We start from the raw sequence: 21084 nt of genomic DNA on the forward strand, positions 1-21084 counted from the left end.
CCTCCCATGGCCTCACCAACCTCTCGGTTATATGGGCCGAATCACGGGAGGGCGCCCGTTCGGTACTTGCTCTTGGCATTTTCCCGGGGGTTTTATTATAACCGCCGCACTCAAAAAAGCGAAACGTATAGATATTGGGTACATTATTTATTAAAATTTAATTAAAAACCATGCAAAAACGTGCTCGCGCGCCAAGACGTCGCGCGCGTTTCCTCATTCGAGTTTACATAGAAATAAAAACGCGCGCGACGACTCGCGACATAACGCGCGTAACGATCCGCGCAAGTGGGTTTATGACATGTTATGACAGCTCTTACCATGAGTCCAGTTTGGCACAGCATGTAATGTACAGTTTGCGCCACGTCAGCCGCGTGCAGGTTATTGTGGTAGGGGTTGTGGAACTTGCAGTAGCCTTCCTCTATTCGACTCAGAAAGTTCTCGAGGATCGTAGGCGGCACCTGCGGAAGGCGTAATTGCACTTTTAAATTGAATTGAGAAGTTATGGCAAAGGTCTTGTTATAAGTTTTGCCGCGTTTATTTTGTACGTGTTCTCAGGACTCAGGTATAGAAGGAGGTTGTTGTTTATAAAAGTTTTGTAGGTTTCTTTGTGTTCGAATCTACAGATTAATTTCTAACTACCTAGCCTTGTTTTCGCAGTGTGCATTTTTACAGCTAGATCCATAATAATATAATAATATTGGAAATGAGAAAGTGTCGTCTGTCTGTCTGTCTGCTAGCTTTACACGACCCATCCGTTCAACCGATTTTGACGAAATTTGGTACAGCGATAGCTTGCATGCCGGGGAAGGACATAGGCTACTTTTTATCCCGGAAAATCAAAGAGTTCAAACGGAATTTTCAAAACCTAAATCCACGCGGACATTTATTAATTTAATATGTAGATAATGTATTGTATCGTGGGAATTCTGCCACTCTTCAAGTCTTTACAGTACCTCCCTACCACTTTTATAAGTGACGCCGATGTACCTGCGCAGAAATGTTATTTTTGAATGGTGCGGTAATATCTCAGCCAATCATAACGCGCGTACGTCCGCTATTGGTTGTTGCTACGCACCATGTTTTGTAGTGTGCAAATTATGAGCGAGATAGCACGAGTCTCATAACTCACTCATATTTTATTCGTATACCTACTTACCTACTTTCTATTGAAATTATTTTTTCCTTTTTCCATATTTCAGTATTCAGCGGTGAAAACTTCCACGAACTTATTCAAGGTTTGCGTTACTTAGGTACGCAATCACACAACTTTTCCGATTATGTGAATCTGGCCTATAATGCTATATAAGTCCTGGTAGTACCAGACTAGTTCTTTTTTAGGGTCTCGTACCTTAAAAGGAACCCTTAACTTACTTCGTTGTGTGTTTGTCCGTCCGTCCGTCCGTCCTGTCCGACTGTCTGACTGTCTGTCTGTCTATCTGTCTGACTATCTCTCAGGTTTAGTATAGATATACTTTGCATTCTAGAGGCAGATAGGTATAGACTACTTTTTATCCCGGAAATCAAAGAGCTCCCCGAGCTACCATAGGATTTTCGTGAACATCGTCGCGAGCATCATCTAGTCTAAATATATAAAAGGTAAAAGTGACTGACTGACTGACTGACTGACTGACTGATCTATCAGCGCACAGCTCAAACTACTGGACGGATCGGGCTGAAATTTGGCATGCAGATAGCTATTATGACGTAGGCATCCGCTAAGAAAGGATTTTTGAAAATTCAACCCCTAAGGGGGTGAAATAGGGGTTTGAAATTTGTGTAGTCCACGCGGACGAAGTTGCGAGCATGAGCTAGTAATACATAAAGAGCCGGTCATTTGTCAATCATAACGGCGAAATTTCAAAAACAAACAAACTCGCAAAACTTTTGGGACGTATATCTTCTATACTAAAATACTTCCTCAATAAAGTTTAAAAAGTTTCAGCTTAATCTCACTTAGTTAATCAATTCGGCTCAACTTTGCCGGAGCTAAAAGTTGAAGACGAATGTTTTGCTCAGGTTTCTTATACTCTCTGTTCTTGTTTCGTTTGTACTAGATAATAAATGTTTGGAGAACAGAACACTTGAAAAGATATCGCAGTAGGTAATTTAATTAAAATTAATATTGGATTGGAAAATTAATGGAATTATTAATTTATTATTAGTATTGAACACTAAGTAAAATAAAATCGCTTTCAACAAATCTCTTATCCAAACTAACTTTGAATAGTTTAACAAACTACTTAAGTCAAATGTAATTTTAAAACTTTAATGATGAGTTATTCCAGCAGACTTTTGACTGGAATTTCGGTCAAAACTACTTTTGCCCAATGTCATTCGTCATTTAACAAGTTTTGTCTTTTTTACAGTTAAAAGTAGTTTTGGCTGGATAAGAGTTTTGACTGTAACATACAATATACTATGTATATTATAAATAATTTTATGATACACTCATGACACGGGATATAGAACACAATTTTTCTTGAACCAACCATTTTTTTTAAATCTTTTATTATCAGGGTTTTACATTTTGTGTACGTCAGCCTTATTGTACCCTACCTTATTCTACAACTCTATTTATATTTATGTTTCTAACTAAATCCTACAATCCTATCCTACCATACAATTTTACAACAATGTTACTCAGGTACTCTGTAACAATCTGAACAGATTGCAAGCTCCTTCAGAATTCGGATTAGCTAATAAACTATTAAAGACACCAAATCTGTTCAGATTAAAGCATTCTATCAGACGTTCTCTTCCTGGTTCGAATCGGATGCATTCCACCTACAAATGATGTACATCGCCTGTGACGCCACAGGAGTCACAATTTGGGGAAGAGTTTTTCCGATAAGAAAACCTGATCTAAGCCTGCGGGCTAATACTACATATTAAGTACCTTGAATTTGTGTATCATTCCGTATCTGTTGAGTAGCTCGTATCCTAAGTATTTGACCGGCTGTCCTGCCGACGCCTCGTGCAACGCGAACACGTCGAACGACCATTCGTCTAGTGTCTGCAACAAAATAAATAAATAAATTTAAATAAATAAATTATTGTTTACTCATCGAAAAAAATAGATACAAGTATCATGTTTAAGTGTACAATACGTTCTTATTATATTTTTATCCTTACAATTTATTAAGTATACCGAAACACCGACTGTCCCTAAGCTAGCTAGGTATACCTAAAGCTGTGTTTGTAGGCGACAGCACTCTCCTTAAATTGAGGAGATCTGTAGGAGAACTAGAGTAACCGACATAGCTCAACGGGTTACGAAGCTGAAGTGTCAATGGGCAGGGCACACAGTTCGGAAAACCGATGGACGTTGGGGTCCCAAGGTGCTGGAATGGCGACCTCGCACCGGAAGACGCAGTGTTGGAAGACCCCCCCACTAGGTGGACGGACGACATCAGACGAGTCGCAGGGAGCCGTTGGATTCAGGCGGCGCAGGACCGTGGCATGTGGAAGTCCCTACAAGAGACCTATGTCCATCTGTGGTTTATCGGTTAATGATGATGATGAAAAAATCATTTTAATAGTTACTTGCCTTTTAGTAAAATTGTTATACCTAACATGTATATTTTTACTATGCTTTCAACTTAGCTAAACAAACCATACAATATTTACTCCATGTTAAACTTTAATAGTTGTATTGTTTTAGTTCCCAGGGGCATTTCAGCGAACTACAGCTTTGTGCTTTCTGCGGGCTTCGACAAACATAAGGGACATGATTGCGTTTCGTTAATTTACTAAAGGGATTATTTAGTAGCTTGGGACTCTTACTAACTACATATTTGATATTTGAGTTTCAGTTATATAATCTTTACCGCTCAAGAAGTGGATTTTGGAGGAATAGAGAAATCTCGATTAAGGGCCGGTTGTTTCAAACCATTGGTCTTCGTAAGATCCGTTCGTTAAAATTTAACGGACGTAGACGAACTTTAACATCTGTTAATTTAAGTGCGTTGCTTCATTGTACAAAAAACTGTTCGTCATTGTTATTTTGGTTGCGAAACTAACCCTAAAAATTAACTTACTTCTCCGTATCCTTTTCTTATTTCATTTTAAGTATATTAAATTATATACATAGTTTTTAATATTGCTACTTCGCATTTTAAACACTTTTTCTTTCTTACAAAATCTTCAAAAAAACTATCATTAAAAGCTTTGAATTAAATTGATTCCATTATAATTTGTAAATAAAATATTCCGTTTGTAAGAAGTATGAAGTTATGAACTGATTTGACGATCACCAATGGCGCCAGCACTGGTTAACGTAAACGTAACTTTTTAACGAACGTTAGCGCTAATAGATGCTGAATCAACGCTTTTTCTTTACTTACGTTCGTTAGCGCCATATTTAAAGGTTACATGTCCGTCAAAGTTTGTTGAAACAACCGGCCCAATAACCAAGACTCGCCTCGTCCTTGCGTTAATCTTTCAATATTTATTTATGTATGGGATGGAAACAACCAGAACTGGACAGAAAAACTACTGGGAATAACCAGCTCTTAGTTATAATATGTGATGTGCGGCACAGTTTGGAAAATAAACGTCTTTTCTTTCAAACATGGACCTTCAAAGCATGAGAAAGGTAAAGAATAGACGCGTTTGAAATGTAACGCTGTAGGCAAATGCTGTAGATTCTAAGACTGCCAAGCGCACAAGCGTGTGTAGGTATTCTTGTCTTTCAGGGAATCCGCAGGAGACCCAAAGTCATTGAAATACCCCAAACCATTTGTAAGATAGAAGTCGCGTGGAATGTAAGGAACATTTCTTTGGGATACCTATACTATATATATAATATAATTGGGAATACGTGAGGTAAGTTGAAAATATCATCAAGTTATTTTTATTTTTTACACAGAATATAAAATTGAGAGCACGTATTGCGCAGGTTTTGTAGGTAGGTACCACGGAAGCTTACTAGAACTTTCCATCGAGTTTGCAATTTACAATTCATCGCACGCTTTACTATAAGGAAAAAACTTCCGTGTTTTTGCCTCATTCCCTAGTATTTGAAAAAAAAAACATTAGTCGCAAATAATTATAATTCAACTAGGTACTTATTACTATTTACTAATTTACAATTTATACCTCAAATAAAGCTTTGGGCTAAACTGTGGAGACCGCGTAGTGCGACAGAGTGGGTCGACCTCCAACCCGCTGGACTGACGACCTTAAGAAGACTTCGTGTGGCGGAGCGCTCTTGGTAAGCCATATATCCAGTAGCAGTGGGGCAAACTGGCCGAACTGATAGTATAATATGCTTTGATAGAGTCAGTGCCGCGAATATTGAGTGGTCAATGACCATAAAGTCTATCAATTGTTCAGGCTCCGTGTGACACAGAATAGACAATTGTAGTAACTAATTAGTCCTCGCATTGAGTAGATCTTAAAGGAATGTTTTCAGTTCATTAACGCTTTGAGATAGTTATAGTATACTGTATATCTCTAAGCGTACAGCCTTATTGATTCCAAATTAATTAGAACTGAGCGTACTAGACGTAGGCACGTAACAGATATTATGCAGTGTCTAGTCAAGGTCTAATTGGATGTGATCGATTAAGCCAGTTTTCCGAAAGCGCTCTTATACCTACCTATATACTTATAAAAGGTTTGTTCAAAAAGCAACTCGATCCCTACTTTGGGAGGATGCGTTATAATCAACGGTCCCGGATCAAAGTGCCCAGTGGGTCAAAAATAGAGGTGTCTGTCCGGTATCTAGTGGTCATTGAAGCATGTGATATAATTATGAGAGAAATTAATATCCCAACAATGCCGTCAATATTCTGATCTATAGGATTCTAGTCTCATAGAAAATGCTATAAAAATAGGTCAGAATACTGACGGTCTGACAACCACTCTGTCTGACAGAGTGGTTGGGAAGGGAAGTAGAGCCTCTTTATAGAATTGGTTGATAATATCTCATTGCATCATTCCGAATAGTTAGGTAAATTAGGTACAAGCTGATGCCCGCGAAATCATCCGCATGAATTTAGGTTTTTAAAAATCCCGTGGGAACACTTTGATTTTCCGGGATAAAAAGTAGCCTATGTCACTCTCCTGTTATTTGACTATGCAAAAAATCACGTCAATCCGTTGCTCCGTTGGGACAAACCAACAAACAAACACACTTTCGCATTAATAATAATATGCGTAGTGATATCTTGTCAGTTTATGTTTAATTTCATTGATCTTACAGACTCTTCGAGTAGATATTCATGTGGTATTAAAGAAGAACTTTATGTACCTACCTATTGGATGGTACTTTGTACATAATTACTCTTCTATTTGTTACTCGTTATGTTGTCAATAGTAATTAATATTCGAGTTTAGTTAGAACAGCTTACTAATTAATTGTTTACGTCTCAATATGCTTCACTGAAAGGTATTTGTAGTCGGAGGCTTTAGTGATATTAAATATCTATTTTGCCATGTTGTTTATATTGAAACTCTTTACTCTTTAGTATCCAAGAGAAGCATTAGTACTAATTCAGTTGTACACAAAACGAATAATCGCTTCATCAACTTCGATCATAAAACTTGAGATCAATGCTGCTGCTGCTGTAGTGGATCTGCTCTATTGCTCGATATTTATCAAGTTATTATCGATCGATTGTCGACAATCGATTGTCAATAGAATGGCTCTAGAGCTCACATACATATCCGTTTTACAATATACTTATATTATTGCAACCCGTGATTTGCGGTATTTTTTTAAAACTAGTTTATGCCCGCGACTTTACCCACGTAGACTACACAAACAAGATCAGTCAGTCAGTCGCCTTTTGCTTTTATATATTTGGATTTATCAATTAATTATCCACTTACTTTAAGAACTCTAACGACGTCTTGAGGGAACTGCATAAGCGCTGTACTCGTGACTCTCCTGTAGATCCTGTCCACGAATATCCCCGCCCGGATCGCGTGCGCAACTGATCTGAACTTCGGCTTCTCATCTGACTTCCGCTTTGCCGTCGCCAGCTGCCTCGTGAAGGTGGAAGCCAGCCATTCTCGCACTTCTGGAGGCACTGCATCCGGTTGTACTTCCGATAACTCGTCGTCTTCATCCGCCAGTCTCCTGTACATAGCGCAACTTTGATTAGAATTAGGAACAACAAAGGTTAGCGCCCGGTGACTTAAGCAGACCGTACAAGCTAAATCTATTAGCGTTTTATGGATTTGATCCGTTAAACTCCTTGAGGATACATAGCCTAAAGCTGCAAAGCCGTCTTGAAATTAAATAAAAATTGGAACGGTATTTCTTTTACGTCTATAATATTTTGAGTGACATCGCATCACAAGTTTTTGAAGAATTTATTGGGGGCTATACGGAATTAGTGAATTCTGTGCATTCTAGCCAATAGTGAGAGAGTGTCAGCCAACCAGAGGTGATTGCGATCGTCACATTGTTGCTATCAAACTTTGGTGCTAGACCTATTTATTGAAAATCACGTTAAGTGCTCTCGAGTCTTTAAAGGCAGGGATAAAGACGGAGCTTTGAATAAATTTGCATTTACAAGGAAAATCAATTATGTCATTGCATTATTTGGTTAATTAAGGTAGATTGTCTGTAATTGGATCAAAAGTAATGACAATATATCAAACTGAATAGTTTACCAACTATCGCTAATATTATATTGGAATAATCGAACTAACTATATATTATCTAATAATAAGTAATTATATTAAACTTCTTATTACTTCTAAAACTATATTGTGTACACTAATTTCAAAACTAACTTTAGAAGTGTAGTAAAAATTAAATATGAATCTTTAAATAGTAGGTACAAGGTTTCTTTGAAATCTGGATGAAATTTGCTTAGACTGTTGTCTTAAAGTCCCAACTACTTGATAACTTTGCAACGTCGTTACTGAACATTATCGTTTTAACCAGAAAACTTAAAGTCCGATTTCGATAGTAGTGGAGACTTAGTGAAACAATCTGTTACACTCGATTTGGCTCACATAAATAGGTCTTTGTGGAGCCTAGCCTTCTCTTCATGTTCGTAAATAATTCTCTTTCAAGGTACGATGTAGCCCGTAAGTCTTCTTCACTTTAATAATCTTCTCGATCTTCGCAGAATGAAGACGAAATAAGGACTTTATGAGGCTTGTTAGATATAACGTCCATGCTTTCCATAAATATTTAACAAGAGGTTTTAGGATTCTAAAGATTGTAACATGCAACGTGCTTGGATTTTTTTACATTGCTTTCCATTAACAACCTATAAAGCATAAGTTTGTTATGAAATTCGAAGGTACTAAAACTCTTGATATGTAAAACATTGTTGTTGACTGATGTGTTTGTTAAGGAGACAACTGTAAGAATTTCAAACGAATTTTTAAGCCGATTTTCCGACTGAAATAACGAAGTAAAAGAAAACGTAAAACAAAAGAAAGCTTGGACTTTACAAATACAATTCAGTCTTCTTTATTTTAGTTACAATTTAAGAAATGCAATGCTGAGCTCAAAGCAGGCAAATGTTCGCTTATTTCGTAACATATTCGCTGCGAATTCCTATACCCATTCATATACTGAAAGCCTCGCTACAAGCGAAATGTTTTGTTCGAATTTATCGTGTTTCAACGTCCAAAGCGGTGGAGTGTTAAACAAGTTTTGAATAAATACAAGCATGTTCAGTTTATTTGGATTTACGAATCCAAGTTGTTGATACAATTGAATTCCTGAATACGAGTGAAACTTGTATTCAAAACTAAGGGTTTTGAAAATGTTGTCGTGTTCAATGGGTTAATCGCCTCAAACACATACACTATCAAGTAGGTACATATTATTATCTTCCAATAATAAATTTTATAGGATGGCTTGAGGATTGACCCAATAAGGTAGTCCGTCCAATATAAGTATGTTCGTCATATTCTCTTTAATAATGAATTCTAGCCCCATAAACTTCCGCTATACAAAAAAATAATTCATTTTATTACTACAGTCCGAGACACTATCTACACTTGCTGGATTAATAGTGTAAACCTTTTTCATTCTGAGAGGAGATTCATGCTGATAATGGGGCCAGATGATGATGAATGATGATGTTTATCGTGAAAAATTACATTCCCACTGGTTCAAGACTTCAAGCCTTGTATAAATTAAACAATATACGTATCTACTTGATGATGTGTATCCTGCGTAAGCTCAAATCTTTACAATTCTAAATTACAGTTCTGTTGGAACATTAAAATGGAAAGCAACGTGAAAATGACATGACATACACGAATCACAGAAAGCAGTTGTTAGGAGAACCAAGGTTAATTACAAGGGCATTTATTACCACTTGAATATTTAAACCTATAGAAGAAACTATCATTTTAAATGGTAACCTATTGCAAATGCAAGACCATTAAATATTTCAACATAATACAATTTTAATTATTTTAAATAGGTTTTCATATTTTATACAAGTAAATATGCAGAGCCGAATGTGAAAGATTTCAAAATTCAAAGTATGCAGATCCAGACAGTGAAAAAGTGGTTGATTAATTTATAATTTAGCAAAATGGAAGTTCAGTGGTAGATTTTTGCGATGAAATAAAATAGAACTAAGTACTAGCTAAAGTGCACTTAAAGTAGATTTTGGGGCAGCGACCGCGACTCTGGATTCATCTCTCTCGCTTCTTTTACAACTTTTTGTCGGTGAAAAGCCGTGAGAAAGCGTAGTAATTTATATATACCGACAGTTCCTAAAGGTTGTTTTACGCCGGAGCTCCAACATGCGACAATGTGGTATGCTACAAATGGAAACGACAATTCTGCGGTCTTAAGCAGCATGCCACTACTTGTATTTTATGACGAGACAACATCGTGCTGTAGAATTGGAATATAACGGTAGGTACGACAGTCTGCTGAATATTCTTGTTACATTTTACATTACTGTATCATGCGGCACTGGCTTGTATTGTGTTAATCTGGCGTACAACGGCCTTAATAAATCGTACGCGCGTAGAGCTTGTTTATTATTATTTCCTGCTGTGTAGTTGCCGTCACGTCAAGTAATTTCATCATGCATTTTGTAGGCTTCAGATATTCACCCCATTCGTGAGCAATTTTACCCTCACCATTTAAGTACCTTCGACCATCGTTGTGCTAGATCTTTTTTCCATGCACATGCAAAGTGTGGAACCAACTCCCTTCGGCGGTGCTTCCAGTAGATTGCAATGTGGGGTATTCAGGGGGCAGATAAACAAATTCTTGAAAAGCCGACAATGCATCGGCGATTCCTCTGATTCTGCAAATTTTCATGGGTGGCGGTAATTACCACACACACATAACACCAGGAGACCCACAGATTAGAGAACTTCTCTAATCTGTGAGGAGACCCGACCGCGACTGAACGTTTACTCGCTATTTTTAACAATCCTATATTTTCTATGCAAGTTTATTGTTGTTTCCTGCCGTGAAATTGTCGTTACACCGGGATTTCACCGCGTATTTTGTAGGATTCAGGTATTATGAAGTAAGGTTTCTTCACACATTCTTTTCTATGCAAAGATTCTACGCACGATGTATCTTGTTTCGCGTTCACGTATTTGTCGCGAGTCGCGTTTCCCAAATTCTAGCTTAAGATACGTATACAAGTATGATTCAAGTGGTAATATTGTCAAAAGAACGTGGTAACATCGACACACCTAAACACCAGGGTCGGCGCCGATTGCTGCCGCGCCACGGCCGGTCTAAAATAAAACACCACGTCATTGTCCACACTCAGGGAATGGGGGATCGGGTTCGACTAACATTTACAAACGCTCCACCATCTCTGGTGGTGGGAACGTTGCCTCATTTAACGGAATAAAATATAAGGTCTGATTTCTTAGGATAGGACGTGATTGTGATGTCACTGTTAGCGATAACGTATCTTGTTATACGTTGGGTTCCTTGGGTTCCTATATTCAATCAGCTATCTGTATTATTTTTCACCCTACTCAGTGGTCGAATCAATGACTTCTACTAGAACAAGTAGCTGATCTTGCAACTGTTGAAGCAACTTGATTTTCGCCACTTTGGCACTGATAGCCGCAGTGGCGTCATGTAGTTCGCGGTACGTTCGGTGGGGTACTTTGAATCAGCACAAAATGACTAATTTTCTATGGCACACCTTTTCCAGAAAAGGTGAAGGTTCGCGGCAGAAAGTATTGAACATCGAACTTTAGAAGGAGATAGCGGATTAGTAGAGCATTGTCTCTGTCGTTGAGACCAACAAAACGTCATATAGGTATGAGTGACAGAAACAACGCTCTACAAAGCCGAAATGTCATTATAAAAGCCGATGTACATTACTTTCTGCCGCGTACAGTGCTTGTAGTTTATTATGTTTATTTCAGTGTTATGTGTCGAATCGACTTTTACATAAATAAAAACAACGTTGCTAGGTAACTTATCGATAGATTACAGATAATATATTGAATATACTAGACTGAACCCGACGGTAGTAGACAAAGAGACGGTGCTTCGTAAACCTCAAGTTAAATTGGAGGTCCATTAAATGAAGCAACGTTATAATACAAAATACTTAGGTAAAATTGGTCTGCACAAGTAAGATAATCATATTAACAAAGTTAAAATTACAAAAATGGATACGAAAATGATTTTGTTTAGTTACAATATAATTTTTTTAACGTATATACAATACTTTTAATAAATATATATTGATATGAACAGCGAAAGTTTCTTAAATAATATAAAAGCAGTAAGGGTAACATTCTTTGGTATTAAAGACATATAAAATGTGAAAAACAGAATAAAAGTACCTACATAGTTTATATATGTTAACACAAGAAGATGATAAGATATGGGGAGTTAAATTAAATACAGGTTAGTAAGCTGGGGGTCACGCTCACGTCATGCATAATTATGAACAACTAAGGAGATCGCATTAAAGTCACGAGATCGGTAAAACCAGCAGGAGGCGCAAGGTCCGTAAGAAACGCATTTTTCACTTACGACGGGGGTTTCAGCAGCATTAGACGCTTTCAAAAGTTCGCGAGTACAGTTCATATAAGGGCCGACTTCGGCAGCCACACACAACCCAGCACAATCAGTTTCATCAGAATTTATTTGTTCCTCCCGATGGAACTAAATTTGTTATACCCATTTTTAGTAGAGTATCTATTGAAAAATGCGTTGTTTGCTCCTTCTGGAACTCTTGCGCCTTCTATGGATTCTGTGTATGATCTCTTGACATGCGATCACCTTTAAGGGTTAATTGAAGGTATAGACATTTCACACAGGTTCGAGAACGTCGTAAAGGGGTCTAAGTTCCAGACTATATCAGGACCTCTATACTACGAGGACAAGTGAAGCATAACCGAAACCAGCACATTCAAGTTTGACTTTGCCCTCATTCTCCAATGAGTTAAGTGGGTAACTGAAATAAAACGGAGTAAAACAACCAGTTGAAAGAAAACGGATAAAATTGTTGTTCTAAAGCTTGGACAAACGTAACGCTTTTTCAGCGCCGCATTCCAGTAAGTCAGCACTGTTCAGCGATTTTCCCGCAGAATTCTGTGACATAAGGAAATATAACTGCGCAGGAATTCAGTATGATATAGGCTTTCATATTGCGAAACGCTTATAGCTTCATACAGTTACTTGTATTACAAATTGTACACGCGTTTAGCGTAACAGCGCAAATATATTACAGCTGTGTTGTCGTGTGTTGCAACTTCATCAGCCGTGAATATTGACAAATCAGGGAGAGTCACAGGTTCTCGACACAAATTGTACGAGTATGACAAGAATTCTCACGCAAACGTTTTCTGTCGAGTCCAGCATACCACAGCACAGTAATTTATTATGAAGTGTTGCCGTGATACTGCCGTCACGTTGATGCTATCGCACTAAGTTTGTCCAGGCCTTAACAACTCCAAACTGGTGTGAAGTTCATAACAGGTGATCTAATCTACCATGAGGACAGGAAACTGAAGTAGTTTACTGAAGCGTCAAACAGAACAGAAAGACCTAATCGCACAGAGTGGACAGAAGGGAGGCGCGACTACTTGGCCATTGCCGGCGGTGGTGTAACGGTATTAACTTTGCTTCGTTCGGTCTGTCTACTGAACACCTCGCCCAGCATGGAGTGCGGAGACGCCGCATGTGAAGGGCCGCTGGCTGGACACGGGGCTGCTCGGAGTCTCTCCTATCCCTGTACACAGACTTGAGTGAAAAAGATAGACAAGAAGCGCGGGAGTCTGTCCTCCGCTTTTTTTTACATTGTTGCAACTGTTCCATTTTTGGTAACCCGCTCCTTGTCTATCTTTTTCCATTAGTCTGTGTCCCTGTTTTACAAATTATCACTAGTAAGTAACGGTGGTATGATCCATCACCAAGCCATTAGGCACGGTTTATACAGGGAGTAGAAAGTGACGGTGAAGTGGCACGGACACTATGTCTAGTGACTAGGTATCTAGACTTTAGGCTGGCGCAAGAACCGCCAAATGCGAAAGAAGTGTATACTCGCGTTGTTATAGAAAAACTGATTACTTCAGCAAAAATTGGCGTTAAATAACTTTACTTGCATTTTCATTAGTACTGAAAATTGAGCCTCTGGCGATCCTTATTTGTGAGTGACCTCTTTTAATCATACACAATATGTAGCAAATTCTGTTCTACATAAATTCTAAAACTAAATTGACAGGTATAAATCTAATGCTATCTACCTTTTTTGCAGGCATTATGAAAGGGATAGCAAGAAATTTAGACGCATTGTTTTAGTTTTTAGATTGTGATAGGTCACCACACCCACGCTACTAAGACAGAGTAAGCCACAATGTGATAAAACCAACGCCATAAAAGTCTATGGAGAAGACAGATGGTGTCCATGTCACATCTCTGCCACTCACCACATATACAGCCCAAGCACAATCAGTACGGCTATCTGTGATCGCTGCTTTTGCAATGCGTAGTCATTGCGAAAATCACGAGAAAGCGTTGTCACACGAATTGTTCTTGGGAGCTGGTATATACCGCCTCTTATCCCTAATATAGGGAGCACTTTCTACCGCACCCTTTTTGCGTAGACAAATGAAATCAAAAGATAGGATGAACGATCAAAGACGGGAAAACCTTTTTAAATATTCAATGGCGGAGCATTTTGTAGAAGCTTTTGATGTGGCCCGAACAAAAGAGAAAAATATGATTAAATGTGTTTCATAGTATTTTTCCAGTTAGTTTTATCAGATTTAGTAGTGGGTTTGAACAAAGCAAAGGTCAACGATGATAAAGAATCTTCTAATATTTATAAAACTGTTTTTTTAAAGTTTATATTAGTAGGTCATAGTAGTAGCTTGGTAGTTAGATCTAGTACGCGACAGGTCAAGATGGCAATCGGGGTGGGGACGCACCGAACACCCGCACAGCCCCCACGTCAACCAGGTGCGGGCGAGCGCGGGTGACGTACAGGATGCGTACAGGTGTGCGCCCCCCGCCTCATACCCTGATCGACCTGTCACGAACTATGAATATGTAAAGTTTTGCCGATAGACAAATATAAAGAACTAAAGAATAAAGTGAAAAAGAAATAAGGGGAAAATAGCAGCGTAAGTACTGAAATTAAAAGTCAAATGAAAGTCTTTTAAAAGTAGTATCTAAGAAGAAGGAGACTTTTTATGTTGTTCAAAAGTTCGCACTCGACGACTTTCTGTAGTACGACAGCTTTTATAGTGACAAGTTTTAATAAAAGAATAGGTACGAGCGCAGGAAATCAACTTTTATTAAAGCCCTGGTCACACAAAGCGCGATGGCAGTGTCTTAAATGCGGCTCCTCTAAGGAACTCTATGAAAGTTTTCACGAAGTTCGGTGGCCCTTTGAGCGCGTCCCATAGCAACGAAAATTGATTCTTATTCGAACACTAAGCAATCAACCTCAGTGAAGTTTATAGCTACACGTTCAACAAATTAATAACTGTGTCCATTCGTTTTCCATAAAAATATTTAGTTTAAATAAGATTTTCATACAAATCTTTAAAATGGTGTAACTTTGAAACTAAATAATATTTTTACGGAAGTCTGATAAACTATAACAGTAACACATATCATTTTGTAAGGCATTTCTATAAATTTTTATTGAGTTTGACTGCTTTGCATTTAAATATTTTCTTTGGGTGGGGCGCGTTCGAAGTAGCCACTCCTATTCATATTCAATTACAAACATACAATATTATTATTACAAATCTATAACAATGATTATGCGACGCGGCGTTTCCGCGGCGCATTCATTGTAACGTGTCGACCCGCATCAGTTACATCACGCGTTGATGCCGTAGCAGCTGCAGCGCGTCGTATCTGGCCAGAACTTTAATCCTAATGAATGCTCTCAACTCTGGGGCAGTTTTTGCAGTAATTTAATTTACTTTATTAGCAAAATTTCATACATTTTTTAATTACTTTACAAAGCTGAAGTTAATCCAGCCTAACTTTTTCGTGCTTTGACATCACATACGGTACTTTAAGTTTTATTTAAAAGCGTAGATAACATAATTAGTATTTTTATAGTTGAATTCGATCAAATCAGCGGCAAAATTGTAAGTACTAACGCTGATTTGATCGAACTACGAAACCGTTTTTTCCAAAATCATGATCATGATTGATAGAGCAAATGAACTAGATTGTCACGTAACTTTTTTTTGCTAAAAGTAAACAAAAATAATTAATTTGTTCGAAAATAAATAAAAATAAATAAATAAAAAAAATGAATTAAAAAAATCAGATTGGCTGTCCCTGTCCAGCATAAACCAGTATAATAATATAATATTAGACGTTTTGGTCCAGCGTGGAAATGCAGCCAGTCTTATGAGCACCGTTCACAGGGCATGACTTATTAGTACAGACCTACATACCTACTGTAATTAGATGTAAAATTAAAAAAATCTAAATATTTGGGTCCAGCTAATAGTAACGTGCTGTAAACTTTAAACATAGGTTAAAATTAGCTGCATATCTGGTATAGCTTCACTTCAAGCTTCACTGTGTACCTAGGCATACATTAGGCACGGTAGACGGTAGAAGTCGGAAGTCTGAATGCATTTGCATATGAATTCACTCTGCATACATTCCGACTCGCATGCAGATTGCAGATGCACCCTAGAAATGGGAAGGTAAATGTTATTTAAGACGGCATTTCATGAACATGGAATTTGCCTGGCCGTGAAATCTAAATAAAGGAAAAGGTAACTGACTGACTGATCTATCAACGCACAGCCGAAACTACTGTACGGATCGGGGTGAAATTTGGCATGTAGATAACTTTTATGACGTAGACGTCCGCTAAGAAAGGATTTTTGAAAATTCACCCCTTAAAGGGGTAAAATAGGGGTTTGAAATTTGTGTAGTTCACGTGGAAGAAGTCTCGGGCTTTTAAATAGAGAAGCTTTACACATAATTTCCTCCAAACTTCGTTTCGAAGAAGGCATGTGATGATGATGATGAGAAAAAGGAAAATAACAGTAAATAAAATAACAGAAAACATAAACATAAGTCGGCCTACAAACGCGGCCTTATCGCTTATCAGCGATCTCTAACAGGCGACCAAGGAATAGGAAAACATAATTAATTTACATTCAATTCAGTGCTTCCATCTTTTTGTTTGATAAATGATTTAACGAACCCGGGTTCACTGTGCAATGGTTAACGATTTTTTCATGATGAAAATAAATTAATCTCTTCGGGAAATAATTACATTTATTTTATCCAGCTATCGACAGGTATGTAAGTATTAATTAACTAACGCGAACGTTTGTTTATTTACATAACCCACCCAGTAAAGAGAGAGCCAGCGAGGGCCAGTCATTTTATGAAAGATGAAAGTTTCTCTGCGTAGGTATTGTCTTCAACACAGGGAAGAACGATCAGCGACTATGAAGTTTGGATCATGGTGGCTTTGGGACAGGTAACAAAGGTGCAAAAAATCTTTTCCACGGTACTAAAAGTGTCCGGCAATGCATGACGTGATTTCTAATACTATTCCGAAGAGAATATAAAAATATTAAGTAGTAGGTACACTTTGTACTTTGACGTAAACTATCGTAAGTTAACTCCCAAAGCCACCACGATCCAAACTTCATAGTTGCTGATCGTTCCTCCCTGTATTGGGGACAATACACAGAACTTTCAGCTTTTATAAAATAACGAAGTTCTGGCCCTCGCTGGCTCTTAGTCAACACCTTTAATAAACATTTATTTCCTGGTAGTAACAAAAAAGTAGACAAAATATTGTTGCTCAGAAAAAATTTCTAAAGCTTATTTCAATCATTGTTAATTGAATTAAATCAACTCTAATATCTAAGCCAATATTAAGGCACCTGGGAAGTAGGCATGAAACCTTAGTAAAAACCTAACCTGCAAAAGATTCTTGGTGTGTCTAAATTATTTACTTAATATTATTATGTTTAAATTGAATATGTTTAGAGATTCCGATCACCGCGACTCCATATTGGGCAAAAGAATTTCTGATCTACCTTTTTTCTGGTATATAAGTGAAACTTATAGGTAATTAATATGTACGTATTATCTACAACTTCATTTTTGTACATAATAGTGGATAAGTTGTAGGTATATTTACATTTGATTTATACCTACGTACCTACCTATAATGACTTTGAAGTTGACTTTGAAGTCACTCAAAAGGACACGGATAAATTTTACAAAGCGTTATTTAGAGAGTTTACTAAGTAAATTGACACAATTCTGTTTACGGCAAAACGTCCGTTTTGATGACATTTTATGCTCCAGTAAATTGGGTCTAATTTATTTGATTATGTAGGCATTTTTTAACTTAACCTAAAAATGTAATCAAGTTTACTGCGTGATCCGAGACATGGTCGCTAACTATGGGCCTCACAAGAGCGCAGAGTCACTCAGCGGGCGATGGAGAGAGCTACGCTTGGAATTTCAAAATCACAAATGAGGATCTCCGTAGGAAAACTAAAGTAACCGACATAGATCAACGGGTTGCGAAGCTGAAGTGGCAATGGGAAGGGCACATAATTCGGAAAACCGATAGACGTTGGGGACCCAAGGTGCTGGAATGGCGACCTCGCACCGGAAGGCGCAGCGTTGGAAGACACCCCACTAGGTGAACGGACGACATCAGACAGGTCGCAGGGAGCCGCTGGATTCAGGCGGTGTGGAATCCCTACAAGAAACCTATGTCCCGCTGTGAACTCATTCGGTTGATGAGGTTGATGACTGACTGATAGATAAACACTGAGTTGTTCGAAACAGATGTTAGTTTATTCAAGATTTAATTTTAAGTTATTTTAGAAAAAAATCTAAAATCTTAGTTAGTAATAATAAATTGCCTCATTACGGGATAAAATGTATGGAAAATTAAAAATAACTTTCAATAAAATAAAATATACTCATAAGTCTTAACCGACAGACTGATAGAAAAATAATCAAAAAATGTTTGATCCCGCCATATAAAATAAATAAAATAAACAAAGAGAATTCTGTTTATTGTAAGGAATAATATGATTGTCTATCTTGAGAGAACGAAGCGATAAAATTTCGTACAATTCTTTTTCGCTTTTCCAATTTTCAGTAGTATTGTTTATTTAAAAAATGCTCCGCCATTGAGACACAATGGAACATAAAGAACGTGGAATAAGAAGCGATAGCCTTTACAAAAGAGCTGGCTGGGAAATGAATCGATGGCGGTTGAGAACATTTATGCTAAAATAGCCTACGAATATTATGATAATAGTATCCCCGAGCGGACTGCGTATCTGAAACATAGGAATAATGAAATTTCGCTCGATAACAAACTGAAATTGCAACATTTACGAATATGACGAAATTAACCAAATGTTTCGGAAGTAACGAAATAATATATTGTGTAATTGAACAGTTACTTTAAATAAAAGCTTCATTCAACTTCATGTATGTTGCAATTAAATTATTACGCTTTCAAAAGTTTTTAAATGATACGGAAAATTTTATTTGCGTCAGTAAATTGTCTCTTTCATTGGAAGTTGATAATATGCTTTCGTTGGTAGTCGAATGAATAGTCTTATAAAGGTAAAGGCAAAAATCACTTACCTACTTATTTCATTTTAGTTTTTACTAGATGATGCCCGTAACTTTATCCGCGTGGATTTATGTTTTAAGAAATTCTGTGGGAACTCTATAATTGCCTCTGGGATGCAAGCTATCTCTGAACGAAACGCCAAAATTCGTTAAGCGGAATGGAAAGAAAAAACTGAAGGATAGACAGAGACTTTCGTATTTATATTTCGTCCTATATATAATATTACTGTTTAATTTATGGGTCCAGTACACATTGCTATAATATGTTTGGCAAATTATAATGCTTTGGGCCGAAGCACAATAGTACCTACCTACCAACTCCTTCATAGGATTCAAAAGTGGGCAGTCTGACTTGTGTATAATCTCAAAATAACCAGCTCGTTAGTGAACCTAGAACACCACAAAGACGTACCTAAGCTATCTTTGCGTGTTCTATATCCTGTCTTTACAATGGGGAGTGTTCTGAGTAGTCGTTTGATCTTATTCCACCCTTCCCCTTCTCCTTCACTGGTGTTTTTTTAAATATTTTATTAACAGGCCTTTACATTTATTCAGAGTTATTGTACCCTATTTTATTATACAATTCTATCTATATATTCGACTCTAACTTATCCTACAATCTATCCTATCATACAAATTTTACAACAATGTTACTTAGGTACTCTGTAACAATCTCAACAGATTACAAGCTCTGTCGGAATTTGGATTAGCTAATAAACTATTAAAGACACCAACTACTGGTGTGTTTGTTATTGGTTATTATTATGTACTTTTAGTGTCTTGTTAACTGTTTGGCCTAAATAAATAAAATAAGTAATAAAAATCATGATGAAATACTGTCAACTCCAATTAAGTAAATGAGAGTTTTTCCATCGATCAGCTTTATAAACTTTTCAAAGCGTATATAACTTTTTAATACAATTAACTTTGTTATGAATGTTAGTAGGTAGGTACCTAATAATGTCTGTAAATTATGAAATACATACTTGGTCTCATCGATGTAGACTGCTTCAAGTACTTTTGCTGCATATTGTAGATTCTTTTGTAGTGTTTCTGCCGGTATTTCACCTCTGTTTAATTGTCTAAGGAGATAGCGTAATCTGTGGACAAGAAAAAATATCAATTACAAATTAGTCATTTTAGAATCAACGACTTCTATGTAATACCTAGAAGCTGTGATGTTAGAACGTCAGCCTCCTAATCGGAGGTCGAGGGTTCGATCCCGGGCACGCACCTGTAACTTTTCAAAGTTATGTGCGTTTTAAGGAATTAAATATCACTTGCTTTAACGATGAAGAAAACCTTCGAAGGGAGTTTTGCGTAATGTTCTCAAAGCTGTGTGAAGTCTGCTAATCCGCACTCGGCCAGCGTGGTAGACAATGGCCAAAACCCTTCTCACTCTGAGAGGAGACCCGTGCTCTGTAGTAACCTGATAGTGTGGGTTGATCATGATAATGTAGCATCTACTACGCATAACGCACCAGACCTCGTTGTGAACAAAAATGCAACTCGAATTATAGGGGAAACAATGAATTTACAAATAAACACAGTGCAAGACTCATATTTTTTTTGTAGTCGGGTTAAAAATACGTGTGAAGAGCGTCTTATAATCAAATTAGAAGAATATGCTTAAGGTGCATGTAGGCACGATAAAAAAATTACCACCCCCCTATCATAAAATCTGTTTGGCCTTGGGCACCGATTATTACGCTGTATACCTCCCTTTATTCCTCTCTCATTATAATATTACCTTTACTAAAATTTTCACGATTACTTTAAGGTATTTTTTCGTAGGGATTTTCATTTTTTCCCCTTATTATCCGTGGCCGTTCAAGCGGGGATGAGAAAGTAAATTATTTTATTGAGATAATTTGTTTATGTTCAATTTCTTGAACATAAACAAATTTTGAGGCTTTCTCTTTAGAAAGCCTCGTAAATAATAAACCATTTTAGTTTATTTATCTTAAAACGTAAGTAAATTGTTGAAATTAATGTTTTAATTTTAATAAAGTGCCTTTAATATTTTTGTCGTTTAAGTCCCCTAT

At 37.2% G+C, this 21084-nt stretch overlaps 1 protein-coding gene across 2 annotated transcripts in view; it reads right to left on the minus strand.

Moving 5' to 3' along the window:
• The window catches only part of Pde1c (Phosphodiesterase 1c), a 184623-nt gene that overhangs the window by 8188 nt on the left and 155351 nt on the right, over positions 1-21084 (minus strand). The window contains exons 5-10 of one of the 2 annotated variants that reach the window (XM_069499973.1): positions 20026-20139; positions 13050-13160; positions 10648-10692; positions 6835-7084; positions 2897-3013; positions 318-458 (exon numbers count right to left, since the gene is read on the minus strand). In XM_069499973.1, the coding sequence (XP_069356074.1) occupies positions 318-458; positions 2897-3013; positions 6835-7084; positions 10648-10692; positions 13050-13160; positions 20026-20139 (778 nt within the window). The remainder of the gene's footprint in view (positions 1-317; positions 459-2896; positions 3014-6834; positions 7085-10647; positions 10693-13049; positions 13161-20025; positions 20140-21084) is intronic. The other variant, XM_069499977.1, reaches the window with a different exon arrangement.

This window comes from Maniola hyperantus, chromosome 1, assembly GCF_902806685.2.
Source record: "Maniola hyperantus chromosome 1, iAphHyp1.2, whole genome shotgun sequence".
In the NCBI taxonomy this organism is placed as follows: Eukaryota; Metazoa; Arthropoda; class Insecta; order Lepidoptera; family Nymphalidae; genus Maniola; species Maniola hyperantus.